General features: G+C 40.7%; 1 protein-coding gene across 2 annotated transcripts in view; it reads right to left on the bottom strand.

Moving 5' to 3' along the window:
• The window catches only part of FOCAD (focadhesin), a 297,598-nt gene that overhangs the window by 110,687 nt on the left and 162,902 nt on the right, over positions 1 to 24,009 (bottom strand). For both annotated transcript variants that reach the window (XM_002918527.4, XM_034663973.1), the window contains 3 exons: positions 5,386 to 5,520; positions 1,792 to 1,842; positions 958 to 1,041 (listed from right to left, as the gene is read on the bottom strand). In XM_002918527.4, coding sequence (XP_002918573.2) covers positions 958 to 1,041; positions 1,792 to 1,842; positions 5,386 to 5,520 — 270 coding nt within the window. The remainder of the gene's footprint in view (positions 1 to 957; positions 1,042 to 1,791; positions 1,843 to 5,385; positions 5,521 to 24,009) is intronic.

Below are 24,009 nucleotides of genomic sequence, written 5' to 3'. Positions count from 1 at the left end.
ACAGAACACCTCTCCTTAAGTCTTCCCATTTGTGATAACCAACAACGAGCTGGCCAATCTGTCTTTGCATCCTCAACATGAGAAATCCTGCCTGACTCAGGAGAACCTTTTATTGGTCCCTCCAATTCAAGTCAATCCACACAGGTCTGCCTTGTTCCTACTGGCAACGAAATCCCAAAGAAAAAGTCAACCCATTTTAATACCTTAGGGTACCAAGAAATTTATTTCAAAACTTCTTAAGCCATTTGACCTAAGGACAGATTCTGGGTAACGTTACACGTAACTTCTAACACAATGTCTGCCTTACACTCTACAGGCACTCGATAAACATTTGTACTCATTTGAATTAGCAGTAACACGAAATGTGAAGTCATACACTTAGCTCCTTAATATAACCGAATAACTTACAGCTGGTTATGTTCAGTAGGTAGTAGAAAAGGCTGTATATTTTTAATTTAAAAACCAAGATAGTGTCCCACAGTGTGTTAACCCTTAAAAGAGTAATACTTTCCTCATCTAGTTCCCTGGGGCTAACCTACAGATCTTTTCATAGCAAACTAAGAAATAGCAGATTTTTTTTTTTTTTTGACATGGCATCTCAATTTTGTATCACACTTGGGCTGCACAGGGTGCACGAACCTTAGTCGATGCAGGCCATGCTTGGATTTAAAGTCCAAGGTGGGACACCAACTGGGCAAAACAGTTGCTCTGGGGCTACAGATCTTCTGAAGGAAGGCAGGGGCGTGGGCGTGCAGTCCTACACCCATTATCCGTGAGGTCTACGACCCCTACGGTCTTTTACAGATTAAATAAATAATAAATGTAAACTCTTATCTCTCACGGACCACATATTTAGAGGTACAGCCATCAGGTAAAAGTCTTCTAAAAGAGGAGATACAAATAAAGTTATAAAACCCAGCGGTGAAGAGATACCAGTGAGAAGGCAGAAAGGCCTACCTCTTCAGGCAGATGCAGAATGGTGTGCTCTCCCGCACTGAAGTGTGACAGAGATTTATACGCAGCATTTGCTACAACGGGGTCCTAGACAGGGTACCAGAAAGACAAACAAAAGAAACAACATACATTACACATCAACTCTGAAGGAAGGAAGAAAATCTTCCCACACCAACCTCAAAGTTCTAGAGTCAGTGCTTTGGAAATGCTACTCAAGCCTTGCTTACTATGTCCCAAATAAAAACAGAGCGAAATCAGCATTGGGTAGAGAGGGCAGAAGCACTTAATTTTCATCCTAGTTTGGACAGTAAACAAAAAGTAACTCAAAATCGCTCAGGTCCCCTTGACGTGGAATGGATCTGATAGGTTGGAATTAGGTGGGGATTCTCCAGGTACTAACCGGGAAAGTTGGCCCTTGGGAATCTCAGCTCCTACACCTAACATCACCGAAAGACACCCTCTTCTCTGTACTCCTTGACTGGAAATGATATCTAAAAAATGAACTGGACTTTCTGTTTGCTTCATGTGCTTATTGGTGGGGGAGGGGCAAATCAGGAAAGGGAAAGGGCCGCTAACAAAAAATGAGACGACGACAGCATTCTCTCTTCACATCTGTCAGCTTCACAAAGTAACACAAACTAATGAAGTGACTTCATGACAAAAATGTATTAAGGGGCATAAATGGAGAACTTCTAAAACACAAACTCATTAACGTCACAATTCTTTTAAGATCGTGAAGCCATCATTTCAAGTTAGTTATATTTTTTATTCCAAGAGTCTTATTTCACAGTTGTTTCTCAGCTTCATTCCGTGTCACTGACACCCTTGTGACAGTACCTTGTTTTGAGTGTGGGTCCAGAGGAAGCTGAGGACTTGAACTTTAAAATTCTGAAAAATCAACAAACATCACAATAAAGTGTTAAGATGAAGACAAAACTGGGAGCAATCTGAATCAGCAAACAGTGAAAATGAAATCACTCAAAATTCCACCACTTGTGATGGACTTAATCTGCATTCACCCATCATTCACAAAGTGAACATAGGAAGGGATGCATCACGGAAACATATGGGCATTTTACACACAGAATGTTAATATTATGAAATTTAGAAATCCAGCTACTTTTTGGCTGATGTCTCAAGTCCCACCTAGAACAAATCTCACTCTGTTTTGTGCCACCGTACCTGATCCTCTACCCAGAAGCGACTTCTCCATCCACCTAGTGGCCACATGACCCGTGGCACACTTTAGCATCCTGTACGCTTATCTGTGTGTGTGGTTAAGTCCCTACTAGATTCACACTCCTTCGGACACTGACTGTCTTTTGCATTTCAAAAGCCTGGACCATAAACCCCAGAAAAATAAAGGACATAAAGCCCAGTTCCTCAAATGACAAATATTTAATAAGTAATGAGCTCAAAAAGCCACTTATCTTCCAACATTGGCTCCATGTCTTCTTCATTTCGATCACATCTAATTTCTTGCCCTTCTAAGTCATAGAAGGTTCTTCAATACCTCCTTGTCTTTGTATATTCTAATCCTTAGGCTTCAATGAGAAGCAACATTTTTTTAATTCTCTAGAAACCTAGTCTAATAGCACCAACTAAGTAAGGTTTCATTCAATTCCTTCCAGAGTGTCAGTCACTTCCACCACCATACTCTCGTAGCCCTCTGATTAAATATACTCATCAAATGTTATTATAATCATTATTGCTTATGTCCAACTCTTTTGCCAACTTTTTGAGCTTTTAAAAGGCAGGGACTGACAATATGGCATAATGGGAAAACAGTGGCTATAAAGCTAAACGTCCCGGGTGCAGACGCCGGCCTTCGGTTAGAAACTACGTTATTCAAGCGACTTATCTGGCATGTAGCAGGTACTCGATAAATATTTAATGAACGGATGTACCTCTCAAAACCTCAGATCCCTTAGCTCTAAAATGAAAATAATACCTTCCTGTGAGATAGTAGAACGAATTGGTATAAAGTAATGAGAAGAGTGCTGGGAATATAATGGGTACTTAAAAAGAATATCTATTATGTATCAGTATTTCTAAAGCCTAGAACAGTTTTACTAAGTATATTCTGAGCCAATGAATGGATGTACAAGCACGTAGCAAAGCCATTCAGAAAATACACTAATTGAAACATGGTCTCTATTTGCGACAAGCTTATAGTTTAATGGGGAAAATAATATATATACATATACATATACCTGCAGTATAAAATAGAAATAAATGTTCTTAGAACAGTATAAAGACTCAAGTCTATAGCAATAGACTCCTGCTTGCACAAAAATCTGCAAAAAAGAGGATGAATGAAACCGATTATTTTTTTAAAAAAAGATTTATAAATTAGGGATTTAAAAAAAGCAATTCTGACAGACAGAAGAACGTGCACAAAGGAAAAGAAATGGAAACGTTTGGGGGCAGAAAAAAACACTGCAAGCGGGTTAGTTTTCCTGGAGTGCAGGAGGCAGAAAGGTAGAGTGAGGCCAGATTCTAAAAGGCCTGACTAGTTAGGTATAGAGAGGCTGGATGCCATTCTAGGCAAACACACGATGCTGAGGTGACCGGTGACCGGGAAGAACAAAGACCTGAGAAATGCTTTGGGAAAATTACATCCTAACCATAAGCAGTTCACAGAGAACACATGATTTAAATACAAATAGGGAAAGAGGAAAAGAGGGAAGGAGAAAGGATGGGACTGGGGGGTGAGAGAGAGGGAGATGGGGGAAAAGAGAGGAACAGGGAGAGACAGAAAGACAGGCAGAGTGAGACAGATGGACAGAGGTCTCTCTCCATATTTCTTGACTTCTGCTTCCAAGTGGACTATGGTTCCTGAAGGGCCCCCCCCTTACTGGGAGGAAACTGACGGAGAGAACGGCTCCAAAGCAGTCTGTGTGAGCAACAGAGGAACCTTAGTACTAACATAAGCATGAAAATACATCAAAATAAGACACCGGTGGAGAAGATGCAAATTTGAAGAAGAAGGAAAAAAAAATTAAGTGTCCTCCCCCCCACACACACACCCCCCAAAAATTTTTAGTCATTGATAAGCAAACATAAGAAATCAATACAAAAACCAATTCATAAATTAACCTGTAATAAAATCTGAAGAATTCAAAGTACAAGCAATACAAAGGTATATGAGTTCAGTCTTGAAAACAGAAAATAAACACAACATGTCCTCACTTTGGCTTTTAGTCTTAGCCCTTCATCAGTAGCCCCGCAGAGTCTCAGGCAACATAAGTGTATGTATCATAACAGTCTCCACAACAAAGACGGTTGGTGAACTATATACTCTAGGAGTCTCAAATCAATTTTTTTAATATCCTAAAACAAAAACCCAAATATGAGAATAAACTCATCCTGTATCGGTTCAATCACTCATTCAGTAACTACTTCCTGAATGTATGTTACGTGCCAGGCACTAAGCCAGGTACTGTAGCTGCAGGAAGGACAAATGTGATTTTATTCGCTGTGCAGCATTAAGAATGATTAGAAGAAGTATCATCTTATAGTCCTGCCTTATCACGTAATCTAAAGCATGTAAGGGACTATTATTGGATTCTTGTGGGGGAGGTAGTTTATCAAAGCCTGTGAAGCACTAAATCAAACAAAAAGTTCATGAAGATCTCAAGTGAAATCAATTGCTGCGCTTTAATGGAGAAAGAAGAAAGGTAAGTGTGAGAGGGACTATGGCTACAAAAGGGGACACGTACATGAATTCACCACCTTCTCATTTCCCTCATTTCAGGAAGAGATAACACAGAAAATGTTACACAGAATATATGGCTCTTAGAGCAAAGCATCTTCCACCAAGTGTTTGAGTTCACTGCAACAACAAAAATCAAGCAGCTCATAAAGTTATTTTCCTCTCCTAAGATAGACTGATTTTACAATCTTCCTCATCATACAGATGTATATAGGAAATGTGAACTGATGTGTAAAAACAAATCTTTATGGGAAACCTAGAAGCAAAACACAAATGACAATATGTCTATACCATGGAAGATTCTGCCCTGCCTTATTAAAGTCTTTGTGACATTTTTTGAGAACTAAAAACACTAATAAAATGAATTTAAACTTTTGGCCTCAGGAATTCCATTATTTTAGAAACCCTATTTTTAATATACTGACTTTTTATTTTATTTATGTATTTATTACATACTGACTTTTTAAAATCTTGGCTATATTCTCATAATAAAAACTTGATATCCTTTATGTGAATAACCCTTAAAGACACAGAATTGATAAGGGTGGATATTCTCCTATTTCTAGCAGTCCATAAAGATCCCATGTCCTTAGAACAAAAAGTGTTAAAGGATTTTTGGCAAAGAAAGATTATGAATATCTTTTCCCCTAAGTTATTATAAAGCCCATGTCCTTCCAATGTAGAAAGAGAACACTTATTGACCTCCAAATGCGTACCTCATATTCAGCTGTATTGACTGTTAAGGAAGGAACGAGAGAGAACAGTTCACTGAGGGTCTTCAAGATGAGAGGTCTCGTGTCGCAGCTGAGCTTTGGGGACAGCGCGTTCCAAGTGGAGCGAATGCAAACGACCTGGGAAGCAAATGAGAGCGTCAACGTCAATGCCAAATGAGAACATCAATGCCTAACAAACTCCCAACTGATAGGAGGCCATTAGTACAGAGCACTATCTTTCATGAGAAAGGAAACCAGGAAAGAACAAGAACATTCCCAGAAGTGAAGACTTGATAAGGTATCAGTCCTCACAAGAAAGGATTAAGACCAGTGTAAACTGTGGTTGAAGAAGATCCAGCCTGAGCCACATGACAGCTTCTTTGCTAACCAAGGAAATAAAACTCTCCCCCGCACACATGCGCATGCGTGCCCGGGGGGGGGCGCACACGAGTTAGATGAGCTAGTGCATGGCCGAAGAGCCATTCTCTGAAACAAAGAAGGGTCAGATAATGTTAGAGCAGGTACCCGCAGCTTTTGTAGTTTTCAGGCTCTGCTAGAACTGCATCGGCCCTCAGAAAATGGAGATGTTAGTAAATATAAATTGAACACCCTTAAGTCATCCTACAAGCATTGAAAGGAGGCAGGAGAATAGCCGTATTATTTAAAATAATAATTTGAGCACCTGGCTGGCTCAGCTTGTACAGTAAACGACTCTTGAGGTGGGGGTATTAAGTTCAAGCCCTAGGTTGGGCAGAGAGCTTACTGACTGACTGACTGACTGACTGACTAATTAAACCAACTAAACTAACTAACCTAATAAATAAAATACTTTAAAACTTTGCTTTAAGAGTCACTTCAGATTCTTTAAGAGGCTGTTAAATGATAAAATAAAACTACAGCCCAACAAAAATGTTATTTTTAACTCGACCCAATTTTCTAAACCAAGTGCTCTTAGTTCATTCCACTATCTGGTTTTCTGGAGATTCAAATGTCTTAAGTTCGATTCCAACTACAACAGATGATTTCTTCACTTAAAGATATTTTATTAAAATTTTAAACTCCAGGCAAGAAGAGTGCCAACGTAGATCAATTAGGCAGTTTAACAAGGATCAATCTTTCTAATACTCCCATCTCTTCTCTTAAGCTTCAATTAACACACACAATTCATCTCTATCTACAAACATAAATTATTTAGGAAAAACTACATAAGGTAGTAAGTGAAAAGATGTCAAAGATAAATGAATAATATATACTTAAGAACATAGATTATGGAGAGCCTTAAAGAGGAGACCGCAGAAGGAATATCTCAGAACACTTGGATTTGATGCTTTTGCTCTTACATTCATCTTTCCGTGAAACAGCAGAAAAATGTTCTTTGGCTTGGAACCCACTACAAATTCGGATCGAATTCACATTTATCAAGGGGAATACTGTGTGCCAGTCATGTCAGTAGGCACGTTTATACAAAGTAGCTCTAATATTACAAATCACTGATATTTGCAATCAAAAGATAAATTATTTCTTTCAAAGCTATCAATTCAACATCGAGTATATACCCAGAGTAGCATATAGTACTAAGAGGGACAACGGAATATAAAACATAATCGAACATCTCAAAGAATTTAGCACCTACTGAAAAGGAAGAGAATGTGTATAATTCTAAATTATCAGGAAATGCAAAGTATATGATTAGAAACTCTTTTCAACAGAAAAGGGTTTCTGGAGGAACTAGGGTGTAAAGTGCTGTCTGGGGGTGGGGGTCATCAGAGAAAACATCAAGAACCAGGAAGCCTAGAGATGGGACTGGAAGAAAGAATAGACAGAAATCAGGCAGACACTCCCTGAGCAAGTGGAAAGCGTAAGTCAAAATACAAAGAAAGCGAGCTGTAGGCACAAAACTGGTGTGCAAAGTACCAGTGAGGAAACGCTGACAGATCAGAAAGGACCTAGGATCCCAAAATGAGTTTGAATCAGAATCAAAAAAAAGAAAAGGGAGCCTCTAGTGGTTTCTGAATAATCGAAATTAAACAATCAAAATTAAAATGAAAGAATCTTCTGGGAGTCTTAGAGCCAAAGTCAAAGCAGTCACCCAACCTCACTAATTCCTATTTCTCACTGGTTCCCAACACATACGGCGTTGCAAACGTTTTCCCAAGTCTCAGGCTCAGTGTGTTCACTAACTGTCCGTGCTTTCTCTTCACTTGACAGGCCCATCCGATTCCAGCTGAGGGGGTTTCAAGACCCAGTTCAAACCCCAATTCCACAATGAGGCTTTCTCTTACAATTCAAGCCCTCCTTTTACCCCTTTCTTTCCTCCACCTTCTAACACTTAAAACTCTGCACCATCCAATTTAGCATTTAATTATATACTGTCTAGTAGTATTCACCATTTTCGCGAACGTAAGTTGTCTCCTCAAGTAGATATTAAGTTCTTTGAAGATAATGATCATGTCTTATAGTTCTCATTCCACTCACCTAGCGTGGTAAGAAGCATATAACAGATTCTCAGTACTTATCAACTACTCATGGGACTGGAAGCTGAGGAATGCTAAAGCGAAAAATGGAGAATAAAAGAATTAAAAGAACCTGGAGAATGAATCTGGAAGGGAAAGGTTTTGCACCTAAAGACCTGGGTGAATAAAAAGTAACATTAAAAAAAGGAGGGAGGGGCACCTGGGTGCCTCAGTTGGTTAAGTATCTGCCTTGGGCTCAGGTCATGATCTCAGGGTCCTAGGATCGAACCCCACGTTGGGCTTCCTGCTCAGCGGGGAGCTTGCTTCTCCTTCTCCCTCTGCCCCTCCTCTCTCTCTCAAATAAATACATTCTTTAAAAAAGTGGGGGGGGGGTACTGGAAGAAGGAGCACATTTGTAGGAGATGGAGCTAGAGATATGAGTCCCATCTGGGATATGTCTAAAGTGAGTTGATGGGAAGACATCCAGAGAGAAATATCCTGCAAGGAAAAGAAGAGTACTATAACTCAGATGTGAGGTTGGTCAACAACAGCCTTGTCGTTTGAGAATCTCTAGCAGTCAAAATGCCAGGAGGAGGTAGGACCTCACAGATGCTCTGATGCGCGCTGCAGACGGACAAAGAGGCTGTCTGGCCACCGATGACGCAAGTACAAAAAGGGCCTTGCCCTTTCCATGGGTGGTGGGTGGGCAGGAAGGCTACATCCTCCAAGTTTATTCAAGGGTTCACAGAACTTTTTTTTAAAAAAGTCTACTTTCTAGAACGTTTGAAAGCGAAGGCCTGAAATGGGACTGTACATATGGACTATGAGAAGATATTTCAGAACCGCAGCCAGGAACTGTGGCCTTACATGGAAGCAAGGTATACCTGCAGGGAGTATTTGCAAACCCAGGCTTCCCCGCATCATCAGAAGCAGCGAAGCCTCTAGTAAAGAGGGCTGCTTTCCCGGACCTTCCCACCCTGGGCTATTCTTCACACTACACCGCAGAGATCTCTTGACCCTGGGGGCTCCTTGAATGTAATCTATTACCATCTTGCTATATCCATCTTCTAGAACCCTGTGGATGTGACCTGAACAATCTGTTGAATTATATCAGATTAGTAAGGTTCATGGTCCTGGCCTTTACTGGCTTGTTCTGCCTCTACTATTCATTACCCAATCACTTGTCTGTTTTCAGAAAACAAATCGACATCCTTCTCTAGGAATGTGATGGACCGCACCTGCAGTGACTGATAAAGAAGGAAATTCTGTTCTATACAGCTGAGCTGGAAAGGAAAAAAGGCAGGGGTGGGAATGGGGGTGGGGGAGTGTTAACTACCCAGTGCCAGAAACAAAGAGGCAAATAACTACACTGAGCGACTGTAAGAAAGTTGCCGGTTTCCATAACCTAACAGCTTGTGTTTCAATGTCCACAGGGAAAGAGGAGATACTGCCTTGAGCCCTGTAGAAGGCAGGGGGCTGGAACCAAGACCCTCACAAAACACCAGCACCCTCGGGGCGCCTGGGTGGCACAGGTGGTTAAGCGTCCAACTCTTGGTTTCAACTCAGGTAGTGATCTTGGGGTCATGATCTCAGGATCATGTTCTCAGGGTCCTGAGATCAAGCCCTGCAATGGGCTCTGTGCTCAGTGGGGAGTATTCTTACGACTCTCTCTCCCTCTCCCTCTGGTCCCCCTACTTGTGCGTACTCTATCTCCCTCTCTCCCTCTAAAATAAAACAAATAAAATCTTAAAAAACAAAACAAAACAGCTCCCTTGAAAAGAGCTGAATCCTTAGTGTAATGGTTGGACTAAAAACCACTGAGCTGAGACACTAACATAAAAAATAGCAGTGAGCTAGGGGGCACCTGGATCACTCTCAAAGGATATTCCTATAACACATAACCCAAATGGCTCACAAAGAAAAATGAAATAAAATAAGCTCCTCTAAAAAGGAGTTCACAGTTAAAAAATTTTCAAAAACTATGATACAGTCCAATGTGAAAGAATCAACAAAAACAAGAAACAGCAGGACTAAACATCTAAGACCTTCAGATAACAGAACAGCAATATAAAAGTACTTGTAAGAATTAAAGATTTCAGACAAGGCATTTAATTACTAGTAAAAGAATATGGCATGATGGAAAAGAAGCAGCAAATTTGGAAAAGAACCATTTCTTCCAGAAATGAAGAATATAATCACTGAAATTATTAACCCAACAGATAGGAAATTATCCTAAATATAGACCAGAGAGATTAGAGTTAATAAACCTAAAAAGAAATTCAAAGTCAGGTAGTATCAAAAAAGGTTGTCTTTCTTATGTTTATCAAGAGTTCTCAAAGGAGGGGCGCCTGGGTGGCACAGCGGTTAGGCATCTGCCTTTGGCTCAGGGCGTGATCCCGGCGTTATGGGATCGAGCCCCACATCAGGCTCCTCTGCTATGAGCCTGCTTCTTCCTCTCCCACTCCCCCTGCTTGTGTTCTCTCTCGCTGGCTGTCTCTCTCTCTGTCGAGTAAATAAATAAAATCTTTAAAAAAAAAAAAAAGAGTTCTCAAAGGAGATTCATTTGAGAAGGGCCCTTAGAGAAGTGGCTGATTCCAGGACTGGACTAAGAAAAATATAAGTGAAGTCTAGAACATCTTATGGTGCCAGAAGTAAGGAAGTGTTCAAAAAAGGATGTGGACTTGTTGAAAGGACATAGGAGCCAATCTCAAAGTGCTCCCAATGGCCAAATGGAAACCCTTAAGTCCACAGAGGCATATATTGATAAATAAATATGCAAATAAGAAAGAAGGAACAGCACTTCCTTACAGAAAAATTCCTATTGAAAAACATAGAAGCAATGAAAGAAAGAAAAAATATCACCATTAGACAAACACCACAGGAGTAATTGTCACAGGCAAGATCTGTGGATGGATGTTAAAATTAGTGAGCAAAAGCATGAGGACAAACAGGACAACTGGATGGTCTCAACGTATCTCCTCCAAGAAATGGGTTAATTACAGAAGAAAGAACAGTAACTGTGATGTGGAGAAACCCCTTAACCAAATGATTGAGGTTAACATCACCAAGTGATAAAGGTTGATATCGCCAGTCATAAAACATATCGACACCATGTACTCCTGATATGATACACTGAGAAATACTACTTCTGGAGTATTCTTCTCAAAAATGCATAAGCTCCATCTACTCCCGAGGAAACATCATATACACCCAAACTGAAGGACATTCCACCAAAGACCTAACCAGGACTCTTTGAAAGGGTCAGCATCGTGCAAGTAGAGGAGACTGAGAAAGTGGCACAGATGGGAAGAACCAGGGAACATGACAACTCAGTGCAACATGAGACCCTGGATTGGATCCTGGAACGGAAAAAGGACTTCAGGTGGGAAACTATGAAGCCTGAATAAAGTCCTTAGTCCAGCTCATAGCATTATACCAATGTTAATTTCTTAGAGTTGATGACTGTCCTACAGTAATGAAAGTAAGATGTTACATTAGGGAAAGCACAGTGAAAAATACTCAAGAACTCTATATACTATTTTTCTTTTTTCTTTTCCTTTTTTCTTTTTTTACAACAGTTCTTTGAAGATATAATTCATATACAATTCACCTAAAGCATACAATTCAATGGTTTTCAGTATGATAACAAAGTTGCATGACCATTATCACAATCGATATGATCGTTCATCACTCATTTCCCCTCAGCCTACCCAATCCTAGGCAACCATAAATCTAATTTCTGTCTCTTTAACTTTGCTTTTTCTAGACCTTTCCTGTAAAGGAAATCATACAATATATGGTCTTCTGTTATTGGCTTCTTTCAATCAGCACATTGCTTTTAAGGTTCATCCTTGGCATAGTAGGTATTGGTACTTAGTCTTTTTTGTTGCTAAATAATATGCCATTCTATGTATATGCCTCTCTGTACTATTTTTTGAAACCTTTCTGTAGCTTTAAAGTTATTTCAAAATAAAAGGATAAAAAATGGGAACAGAAAAAAAAGAACCACTTAAAGAAATAATGACTAAGAATTTCCAAAGTCCATGAAAGACATTAATTCTCTAAATCATCAGCAAGGAAAATAAAAATAAGCTTACATCTATATACATTATAAGATGGCTGTTTAGCACCAAAGGCAAAGAGATAATCTTCAAAGCTGAATGTGGGGAAAAAAAGAGACTATCAAAAAATAGAGACTGTCGGGGACGCCTGGGTGGCTCAGTCGGTTAAGCATCTGCCTTTGGCTCAGGTCATGATCCCAGGGTTCTGGGAACCAGTCCTGCATCAGGCTCCTTGCACAGCGGGGAGCTTGCTTCTCTCTCTGCCTACCGCTCCCCCTGCTTGTGCTCTCTCTCTCTCTCTCTCTCTCTCTGACAAATAAGTAAATAAAATCTTATTTAAAAAAAATTTTTTTTTAATAGAGACTGCCTGTAAAGGAACAATTTAGAATAACAACGGTCTTCAAAATTAATAAGACCAGAGACCATGCAATAACATCTTAAAGGTCTGAGGAAACTATCAGCCTATAATACTGAATTCACAATACTGAACTCACTAGTAAGGGCAAAAGAAACAAGAATATATGAATTAAATTAAATAGACGGAACACCTAGGCATTAAGCACATTACAGCATATGAATATTTATGTACAAATTACTCAGAGCACGTTGCTCAGTTTGTCTATGAGTTTTACAGAATACATCTCATTCTAAGCGCTTCCATTATGCGTATTTTATTGCCACTTGTGTTTCTCAGGGAGAAGGATACTTTCATCCTCTCATTGTTCCCCCAGAATCTTAGCAACACTAAACAGCACAGATTAAGAAGACCCTGGGCAGCGTGGTACACTCGAAAGAGCACATGATTGGAGTCAAAAACCCCAGGCTCTCTCATTTGGTAGCTGAGTGACTCTGGCAAAATCATTAATCTCCTTCAATCTGTTTCCCCAGCTGCAAAATGGAAATAATAGTAGCAACACCTGCTTTTATATAGCACAAGGTTAACAGCGAAGGCAATGTTGGGACGATTGTATGCAAACGTGCTTCATACACTGTGAAAGATAGTTATTGCTGTTATAACCAATGGGAAAAAATCATGAATCCCCAAAGAATCAAAGCCTCTGCTTCTAATTCTTGTGCCGTAAGAATGACTTTGTTCCTTCACAGGGGAACAGAGAGCTATCTTCTAATTTTACTTCCAAAAGCTATTTCTAGAAATTCCTGGGAACAGCCTACTCCTTTTGTCCTGATTCTTTACTCCAACAGACGGAAAGCTTTATAAAACAAAACAAAACAAAAAACCTTTAGGCAATGAAAACTGCCTTATTTGCCCTTTTCATAATGAAGGTAAAAGAAACTGCCTTCATAATTAAAGGACTCAAGTCCTCATCAGGCGGTGAAGTCCTCTTAAGCTAATTCAGCACACACGATTCATAAAACAGGATACTTCTATTACAAAAACTCCAAGAATGGGAGATAAGAGGGAGTTTAAGCAGACACAATCAATGGGGCAGAAACAATGAGAAAAACAACACCCTTTCTTACTCTAATAATATGGGGTTAAAGGTTATAAGTATAAAAAAAAATGACTAGCACAGGTTTATTTAAATAATTTTACAGTCCTTTCATGTCTGAGGCTAGTTGATGATCAGGCAATGTCAGAGAAAATAACAGAAATACCGAGTTGCCTTTTTAAAAGTCCTTGATAATCTAAAGGACAGTAATTCCAATGACTTTCTCTTACGGGTGCTCAGTTTCTGTCCTGTTCATGGCAAATAACGTAGAAGCACATATCTAAATTCCAAACTGTGGCTCAGTAAACCAAAAATATCTGTACTTGATGTGGTAAGGCTGCCTTCATATTAACAATGCCTAACCTCTCTAATGCCGTCTCTAAAAGAGGGAATACAGAGACCTTTCACATTATTCTGTACTTCTGGAAAACTGGCAGTTTGTAGTGCAGACGGATAATTCAACAGAGAAGCATTTCTTAAACAGACTGATCTAGACTATCAAGCCACCCAAGGGACTCGCTACTCTGCGGCCAGGGATTTTAAGTTTCTCTTTTATTCCCCCATGTGAGAAGTTGCAGCTGCCCCAGCTACCTCCCTTTGGGAACAGTATCTTCCGATGCAAACTCCATTGATTTCTTGGCAGGAACAGAACGAATGACACACAGAGCTCCCTGAAGGGATGCTCACTTTTCCATTTTGCTAGATTCTGTCCGGATTAATTATCTACTTCATGTTGGACATTTTTCTGGCAAGAACGAGCAAACTAACAGTTAAGAATATGTCAGAAATCTCCTTTGATAACAAAATGATTAGTGCTTTATTCCGCCCCCCCCCAATAACCAGAGGGAATCTTTTTTTTTTTTTTAAAGGTCAGTCCTTCCATTGTTAAGATAAATGGAGGCTTCGATTTCAAGGTAGCAAAAAAAAACCAAACAAACAGAAATTCAATCAAAATAGCTTAAAAAAAACCCCACCAAATTGCTAAAAAGCTGATCACTAGATACAGAACTGAAAGCAAACTCAGTATCTTCCAGCAGCAAGAGTAAAATATCCCCCATCTAAATTTTAAAATGGGCTAAAGGGACTAATATGAGTGCACTGTAGAAAGAGCTTGAGAAATAGTTCAGTGCATTACATACTGAAAAATCAACATGCTAGGCATCAAAAATAATGGATGAATTAAGCAGTCACTACACAGGCTCTAAAAACACTTTACAGAACAATTCTAAATGGCACAGATGAAGCTTTTAGAAATACCTACCGAGTTTAGTCCCCTTTACAATGATGGAGTTCCGTGAAAACATTTCTGAATAACCAATGTCGCCATTACTGAAATGTAACCTGATTACATGTTCACTGAAAATGACTCTTCTATCCTCCTCCACCCACTCTGTTTATCCAGATTTGAGGATAACCCGACTCATGAATTCCTTGTGGGTAACAAGAGTGAAGATCAGTCTTATGTGTGTAAATAACTCAAAAAATTCATCTACAACCTCCTGATAACAAGGAAGACACGTGGGACCCCTTCCGAAAGAAACAAACAAGCCCCTGTTTAATGAAAACTAAAGGCAAAACCTGTAATCTACAAGTGTGTGTGTGTATGAGAGAGAGAGAGGGAATTTTAGCAGGCCTTCTTTAGGAATTATTCTTTCGTGCAAAAAAGCCACTGGATTACAACGAGAATGGTTCCCCTTCACAAGGTTTTAACAGGTATGACCCATTTTTCCTTCCCGACAAATGTAGGGGCTAGTACATGGCTTGGCACTCCCCTCAAACAAACGTGCTGAACGAATGAAGGCTGTGAACTGGCCCAGCACCAGCTAGAACAGGGCTGGAGATTTTCCCGCCAAGCACCAGAGAGTCCACGTTTTAGGCGCTGAGGGCCACACGTTCTGTCACTAACCACCCAACTCTGCCGCTGTGTCACGAGAGCAGCCGATGATGAGAACAGCATTTACATACTGCAAACGGGGATAATCAGCACACGGAAGAGGTAGGAAAGAAAACCAGAACACACCCAAACATCAGAAATGGCACGACTCGTGTGGAAGGGAAGAACGGTGACTTAATTAAGAAATGCTTCCTTAAAATCGGTATGCCGAACTCTCCCTTTGTTTGATGCCCTGGAGGTTTTACACCTCAGAAAATGACCTAATATTTACAGTAAGTAGAAATATGCCATCCCTCTGTACAGCAGAGAGGGGGCCGTTCTGGAGAGTCGGAAAAGGAGACACGGCATGATTTCAGGCAGAGAAATGCTAGGGAGGAGAAATACGGGGGCGCGGGGAGAGTGAAGATCTGCCAATGTCCTCACGTAAAACTACCCACGTTGGCCTCTCCCCCAGGACGCCTTCCAGCTCCTTGTGTGGACCTCGTGCGCTGCAGCGTGAATGAACTCCTCACTGCAAAGTGTAGGTGCCAGTCCCTGGGCCCCGGTCTCCCGAGAGACAGCAAATCGAGACCACTCCTCAGCAAGCACCAAGGAGTTCAAAAATTGAAATTATATGTGAGGACTCCACAAGTCTAAATGAGCTATTAATGTCTTCTTAAATTATTCTCAGCAGTCTGCTTTGCCATGGAATAATTATACCAGAAAATCCAGGAAAACATCAGGACTCCAGCAATGGTAAAGGAACTTTTCGAGAAAAGCAGCTACAATTGCTGGGGGAGAGCAGATAGACTGGTGATTTTCAAGAGTCCACCTGCCACGGGAAAGAATATTAAGACAATGAGGAAACAAAGGGCACCGCAAGAAAGTGTAGAGGCTGGATTTAGGCAAATAGTCTCGAGCGATGGAATGTAGAAAGGACCACAGCAATCCCCAGGCTGATCCCCATCGGGGACCCACCTCAAAACAGCCACTGGCCCCAACTGACCAATGGCTACTTACACCCAGGCACAGTTGCCAAAAAGGGGAAAATGACAAACGTCACCACACCTCCTCATCTTCCCTCTTTATTTTATTCTTTTCAAGATTTTATTTATTTATTTGAGAAAGAGCGAGAGAGAGAGCATGAGCGAGGGGTAGGAGCAGAGAGAGAGGGAGAAGCAGGCACCCCGAGAAGCAGGGAGCCCACCAGGACTCGATCCCAGGACGGTGGGACCGTGACCTGAGCCGAAGGCAGACGCTTAACCGAAGGAGCCACCCAGGCGCCCCGCTCACCTTTCCTCTCTAACAACAGCCCTGCCCCTGCCTCACTAGTGTCTCTTCTCTGCTGTCCTGCCCACAGCTCCTGGGCAGTGTGTTCCATAAACTTCTACCTCCTTCGTTCTGCCACGGGGGAATTCTTTCACCTCCCGCACCATCACCCACCCGATTGTCACCACACGTTTGGGAGCCCCCATCCATTGACAGACTCCCCATTTAGACACCATAGAAATGTCAACAGAACAGGAGAACCAAGAAAGGATGGGGCCGTGGGGTCCAGGAGAGGAGGGAAAGGGTTGGTTAAAAAAAAAAAAAAAAAAAAAAAAAAAAGCTTTCTGTGGCTTTTTACACTCGAGAGAAGGTAAAGGAGTATGGGATAAGTCCTCTGGCTTTGCCAGGAATAAAGCCTTTTTAAAGTTTTCCATCCAAATGGAAAATCAAACCACTTTCTGTTTAAGCCTCCTGTTTATTATAAAAAATTAGGAATACAGGGACGCCTAGGTGGCTCAGTCAGTTAAGCATCTGCCTTCAGCTCAGGTCATGATCCGGGGGTCCTGGGGTCATGCCCCACATTGGGCTCTCTGTTCAGTGGGGAGTTTGCTTCCCCCTCACCCTCTGCTCCTCCCCCTGGTTCATGCTGTCTCTCAAATAAATAAATAAAAATCTTTTTTAAAAAATTAAGAATACAGAAATGTAATGTTAACCCCCCAAATTCTTCTCAAACCTAAGTGTCCATTCGCATCAGAAATGTACATCTGCTAAATAATAAAGAAAAATTAAGACACAAAAAACAGTGATCACAGTGTGGTTTACAATATGGGAAAAAAAATCAAAACTAAACAGTAAATAATTCAAGTATCCCACAACAGGAAATTCATTATGTTACAGCCACGTGCTCATTCAAATCCATGTCAGAAGTAGATTACCACCATGACTTGGTAAACTGCTAGCCGAAAGAACACATTACAAAAGAGTACCTAACACATCCTGCCAACACAGTATGATCTCTTCTTGTTCTATACCTGTGGTTTAGAGGTGCTTTTTAATCTTTTCCTCGGTTATAACTTATGACTCTCCTACTATATACATATAATAGTTGAGCCATCTTTTAAGGAAATACATATCCATTTTACGCATTTGAGCCTGAATCATTTTTCTATAGTTAAAATTAATTTGATTCTCCCATTTCCCTATAGCTTAAAGATTTAAAAAAAAGATTTATTTTTATATGATACCCCAAATTAGTGTATTTTTTAAAATGACATTTGGCAAAGTGATCATTCTTTGGTAAGAAGTGAGATTTATGTTTCTTCCTTCCACCTAACTAAATTAACATTTTATAGGGAAATCTGAAAGTTGACTATAGCTGTTCTTACTCTACAAAATGGAGCCAAACATCTCCCACCACACCTGGGAAACCTAAATTCCAAAGGTTTCCTTAAACCTCCTCATTGCAGGAGGATTGCTCCCCCTCCCACGAAGCATCAGCCAGGAATTCACAGCTATTCCCGCCACATCAAATAAATATATGGCTGGTGATGACTCTACAACCTATAAACACATGCCAGGAAAATAATACTGCACAAAGCTGGGAAAATTCTGAGCAGATGGACTAAAGAGCTTCCTGGAGGGTCTCAAAGGAAATAATAGCCAGGGGCACCGTAGGAGTTCAGATTCCACACACTACAACATGGATGAACCTTGAAAACATTCTGCTGTGCGAAGGAAGCCGGTCACAAACACCACGCATTGTAGGACACCATTTATACGAAACAGAAAACGTGCAACTCTGTAGAGACAGGAAGTAGATTAGCGGTTGTATAGGACCTGGGACAGGGAAGGGACAGGGACACTGTGGGGCTGACAGTGCAAGGGTACAAAGTTTCTTTCCGGGTTGATGAAAATGTCCTAAACTTGACCACGGTGATGGCTGCCCACATCTCTGAGTATACTAAGCACCATCAAATTATGAACCTTACATGGGTAGATTGTACTGTGTGTGAATTTTATCTCAGAAAAAATAAAGTTTAGATTTAGTGTGGTCCTGCTTGCACCAGGGGAACAAGGACTTTGCTATCTGCCAACTCTAGGTGCAAACCTGCCCTCTGCCACTAATCAGCCGTGTTAACGTCAGCTTCCTCATCTGCAAAATGCAGGACAGTGTTTGTGTTGGGCAGGATTCTCTAGAGAAACAGAACCAACAGGAGAGGACAGACAGACACACAGATAGACAGACAGACAGACCGACGACAGAGATTTACCACAATCTGCTGTCAGCAACTTGACGAACTAGGAAAGCTGGTGGTACAATTCAGTCCGAGGCCATAGGTCTGAGAACCAGGGAGCCAGTGATGTCCAAGGATAGGAGACGATGGCAGTCCCAGTTTAGGAAGAGAATTTGCTGGTTCCTCACCTTTCTGTTCCCCTCCCAGCCCTCCAGGGATTGGACGCCACCGCCAGGGCTCACAGATCCAAGAGGAAGATCCCTTTTGTCAGTCTACGGATTCAAATGCTAATCTTTACCAGAAGCGCCCTCACAGACACACCCCAAAATAATGTTTTACCAGTTATCTGGGCATCCCATACATCAGTCAAATTAACACATAAAATTAACCATCACAGCATGAATACCAACCTCACAAGGTTAATATGATGCTTTTTATAAAAAGACTTAGGATAGTACTGGGCAAGGGGGAGGTGCTCAACCAACGTTTACTTTTGGCATCAGTATTAAGATTGTAATCTGGGGGCGCCAGTTTTGCTCAGTCAGTAAAGCATGCGCCTCTTGATCTCAGGGCTGTAAGTTCGAGCCCCATGTCGGGTGTAGAGATTACTTAAAAATAAAATGTTAAAAAAAAAAAAGATTATATTCCGGTTTTAACTCTAACTTGGGTAATTTTCCAAAGTAGGAATTGTCTCTTAGACCACTATCCATTTTCAAGCACTGGGCTGACTGTGCTTCATCAGAATTCCACTTCCACACTCATCACTCTCCTTTCCACTTAAATCAACACCTTTTCTGGGTCTGACCAGTAGGGATGCACGGGGTGTTCACCGGGCACCTGCTTCATCCAACTGGGCTGGCTGTGCTCTCCATACAGCTCCCACCCTACCGTTTGGAGAACGCTTCCAGGCAGAGCGGAAGAAGTCAAGAGATTTTAAAAGCTCCCGTCTCTCCTTCACGCTCTTTTCTCCTCGCTCTTTCTTAGTGGACTTTTGGCGGCTCGCGTGCGGGCTGAAGCTAACAGCCCCACGGAAGGGGAAGAGGAACACCAGGAAGTTGACTGTTTCCCCCTAGGTTGGTTTTACTTTTACGTGAGACGGTAGGGAAACAAAGGAGATGTGGAAGTATCTTTGGGCTCTCCGCAGCCTACGCTCCAGGCGAGGGGGAGAAGGCAAGCCTGGACAGAACCTCCACAGGCGTGAGTGTGCCCTTCTCTGCCGTGGCTTCTGAGTTTCGATCCTCAGAAACCTAGTGTCAACACAAATATCTAGATGGGGCACATGAGGCTACGGGGAGAGCACCCAACACAATCGCTGAACAGCCACATCCTAGCCTGAAGTTCCAGAGAGCAACCCAGAAGTGTCTGCTTGACTGTAGAAGGGTTGGAGGCCTTCACACTAGTCTTTCCCACAACCCTACAAGAAAGTAAATGTCAATGTGGAATTTTCACTGCAGTAATAATAATAATGTTCGATAAGAATAATGTTCGTGTTCTCTCATTTATTACAATGTATCATATATTTTATTCTCAGCTGTCACCAAATCATGCCTACCTCTGTGAGCAGTTGCGAAAGGATCACATTTAGTATGTAACTAAAAGAATAAAAAATTAAGTTACCATGGTCAACCACGTTTCCCAAAGTCAATAAAGATATATGTGAAAAATTCATATCCCATGTAGAAAAAAGTATAGGCAAAGCAACACTCTCATATAATACAAGTTGGAGTTCAAAAGGGAGAAATCTTTATGGATTGTAATATATATATCCTTGGGCTAGCAATTCCATTTCTAAAAACTTATTCTAAGGAAATAATTAGAGATATATGTTAGGGTTTAGCTCTAAGGATGATTATCACAGCTCTGAATACAAGAGTAAAAAAACCAGAAACAAACAAAATACCCATCAATCAAAGATTGGTAAAAGTATGATACATGCGGCGCCTGGGTGGCGCAGACATTAAGCGTCTGCCTTCAGCTCAGGGCTTGATCCCGGCGTTCTGGGATCGAGCCCCACATCAGGCTCTTCTGCTGGGAGCCTGCTTCTTCCTCTCCCACTCCCCCTGCTTGTGTTCCCTCTCTCGCTGGCTCTCTGTCAAATAAATAAATAAAATCTTAAAAAAAAAAAGTATGATACATGCAATGCACAATAAAATACTATGTTGCCATTAAATTATGTGTATACATATTGCCAAAAAGAAATGTACACAATATATTAAGAAAAATCAGGTTATGCTAAACAGTATGCCCAATACAGTCTCATTTTTAAAAGTATCTGTAGGTATACACCCATACACATATATAAAAAGGCACAAAATTATATATGGCAAGTTGTTTAAATTAGACTTATCTCTATATAGTAAAATTATAGACTCTTTTTTGTTTCACATTTTGCATATCTGTATTTTCTGATTTTGGAGCAACAAACACTCCATGCAATAAAAAAATACTTTAAAAAACTCAATATACATATTCCAAAAAGGAAAAATTCATTGAGATAATGGAACAGAATGTGAAATCATAACTCTCCTGGAAAATTCAGAATGTCTCCTCAGCAAACTGACATTCAAATCTCATAAGAGGCCAACCTCTCTGTTAAGAACTAGGAGTAGAGAGAAATAAGAGCTTATTACCTCCCCAAAGTAGCTCACAGGAGCACAAACGTGGGAAGCAAATATTTACAGTCAGTTACAATGCTCAAATAGAAAGGGATGCTTTGGGGCAAAGAGAAGACACAAACCTAAGGGAAAAGGAAATTTCATAATGGAGAAAAAGAAACCAATTGTTTATCTTCATTATTAACCAGGGAAGATCTCACTAATTACAAAAGTTGTACTAGCATTCTTAGGTTACCTGAAATTCACAGTTTATTCCAAAGCAATTTATAATCCTGCTTTGTAGAAATTACCACAACTGCAAACAGCGAGACGAACCATGAATGGTTAAATGACCATTTGCTCTGGACCCCCGACTTAGAATGAGAGCTTCCAGGGGATTAAGAACTAGGTCTGTCCTTTACATCATTCTCTTTCTCTCTCTCTCTCTCTCTTTCTCTCTCTCGCATTTCACAGTGCCTTGTTCATAGTGGGCACACAAATTTTAGATGAACACGAATATAAATAAAAATAGTCAGTTTCTCCTTTCCTCCACTGGGGTGGCTCAGAAAGCGGGTTGCCTTCCTCGGCGCAAGGATGGCTGTCTCTTGTAACCAGAATCAAGTCCCTCTTTCATAATGTCCTGCAACTGCTGGCTCTAAACCCTAGCCAATTCTAAGTGGTTCTTGAGTTTCCCGGGGCTAAATGGAAATGCTCTTGCTTGCTAAATCTCTAAGCCATTCTTCTTCAGCCCTTTTATTTATCAAGTGGCAGCAGGCTACATCTGCCCCGCCTCTGGGGTAGGAGGGAGTACAGGGTGGGGGATGGGAAGGGAAGTAACAAGAATGACATTTTATGACATGATCCTGAATAAAAGGCAAGGGATTAGCCTTGCATTCAAATCCCAACCCTGCCTCTTCTTAGCTCCATGCCCTTGGGAAAATTACTTATACTCTGTAAGTCTTAGCTTATTCCCATATAAAACAGGGACAAGACCACCAAACTCACAGAGATGTTGTAATAATTAAATGAGATAATGTATGTTATACTTAGTGTTGTGCCTTGAGCACAACGGGCACTCAATAAATGGAATGGTTGTTTTCCTTGACTTTGTGGTTATTACATAATGCTATTTGCTCCTAAATCACTCATTTAAAAATTCCTCTAAGTGAATGCTATAGCCTAGTTTCTTTAGAGTCAAATCGTTATTCCTTCAAAGCATTTCTTTTTCAAGTTTTTTTTTTTAAGTACTCTCTACACCCAATGTGGGGCTCAAACTCACAACTCCAAGATCAAGAGTCCCATGTTCTACTGACTGAACCAGGCAGATGCCCCCCTTCAAAGCATTTCTATACCGTATTAACAAAAAATCTGAGAAAAAGGATCATCTTAACAGACCTCTTCATAAAGATGGCTTGTGATGACACCTTTGAAAGACATCTTACCATATGTTACACAGGAGCAACCTCTAATCCAGTGACCTAGAAACATGCTTGTTTGTACAGCTCTACTGGTGTAAAAAAAAAAAAAAAAAAAAGCACACCAGCATATATGCATATTTCTTCGTTATGTACATGGACGATAAGAAAGAAAATATTAGGCAAAGTAAGAAAACTTGAAACAATTATTCTCAATAAAAGAAAAAAGTAAAACATCTTTAAGTTCAGTAACTTTTGTTTTTTAAAAGATTTTATTTATTTATTTGAGAGAGACAGAGAGCATAAGCAGGGAGAGCAGCAGGCAGAGGGAAAGGGAGAAGCAGGCTCCTGGCTGAGCAGGGAGCCCAACACGGGGCTCAATCCCAGGACCCCAGGATCATGACTTGAGCCGAAAGCAGGTGCCTAACTGACTGAGCCACCCAGGCGCCCCAAAGTTCAATAACTTTTCAACCTCTATGTAATATATATTTTTCAGAGATACTCACAATCTCAGTACAAAATACTGTAAATATTATAATCTACCAATAAGCACACGAAAAGATGCTCAACACTCTGAATCAGCAGGAAACTGCGATTAAAACCACAGTAAGATACTTCATTCCCCACGGGATGACTACAATAAAAAAGACAATAACAAACGTCGTTGAGCGTGCGGAAAATGGAAACTCTTATACATCGCTGAGAAGAATGTAAAATCGTGCAACCACTTGGAAAAAACTTTGGCAATTCCATGGAAAATTAAAAAGAGTTATCCTATTACCTAGAAATTCCATTCCAAAGTATGTATCAAGAGCACTGAAAACATAAGTCCATGAAGAAACTTGAGTAAGAATGCTCAGCGCAGTATTTATGATCGTCACAAAGCAGAAATCATCCCAACGGCCATCACCTGATGAATGGATTTAATAAAACATGCTACAGCCAATGGAATACTATTCAGCCATAAGGAGGAGTGAAGCTTTGGTGAACCCTGAAAATATTATGCTAGGTAAAAGAAGCCAGACACGAAAAGCTATACCCCGCATGATTCCACTGACATGTAAAGTCCAGAAGAGGCAAGTCTATAAAGACAGGAAGTGGTTGCCGAGGACTGCGTTCCCCACAGAGAATGAGAGTGGCTGCTGATGAGTACGGAGTTGCTTCTGGAGATGGTGTTCATTTCCTAGAGCTGCTGTCACAAATTTCCACAAATGTAGTGGACTAAAATGACACATATGTACTCCCTTACAGTCCTGGAGGCCAGAGTTCAAATGGGT

Source organism: Ailuropoda melanoleuca, chromosome 7 (assembly GCF_002007445.2).
Source record: "Ailuropoda melanoleuca isolate Jingjing chromosome 7, ASM200744v2, whole genome shotgun sequence".
Classification (NCBI taxonomy): domain Eukaryota; kingdom Metazoa; phylum Chordata; class Mammalia; order Carnivora; family Ursidae; genus Ailuropoda; species Ailuropoda melanoleuca.
The sequence above is the reverse complement of the archived record's forward strand: the minus strand, read 5'-3'. Positions and strand labels throughout refer to the sequence as shown.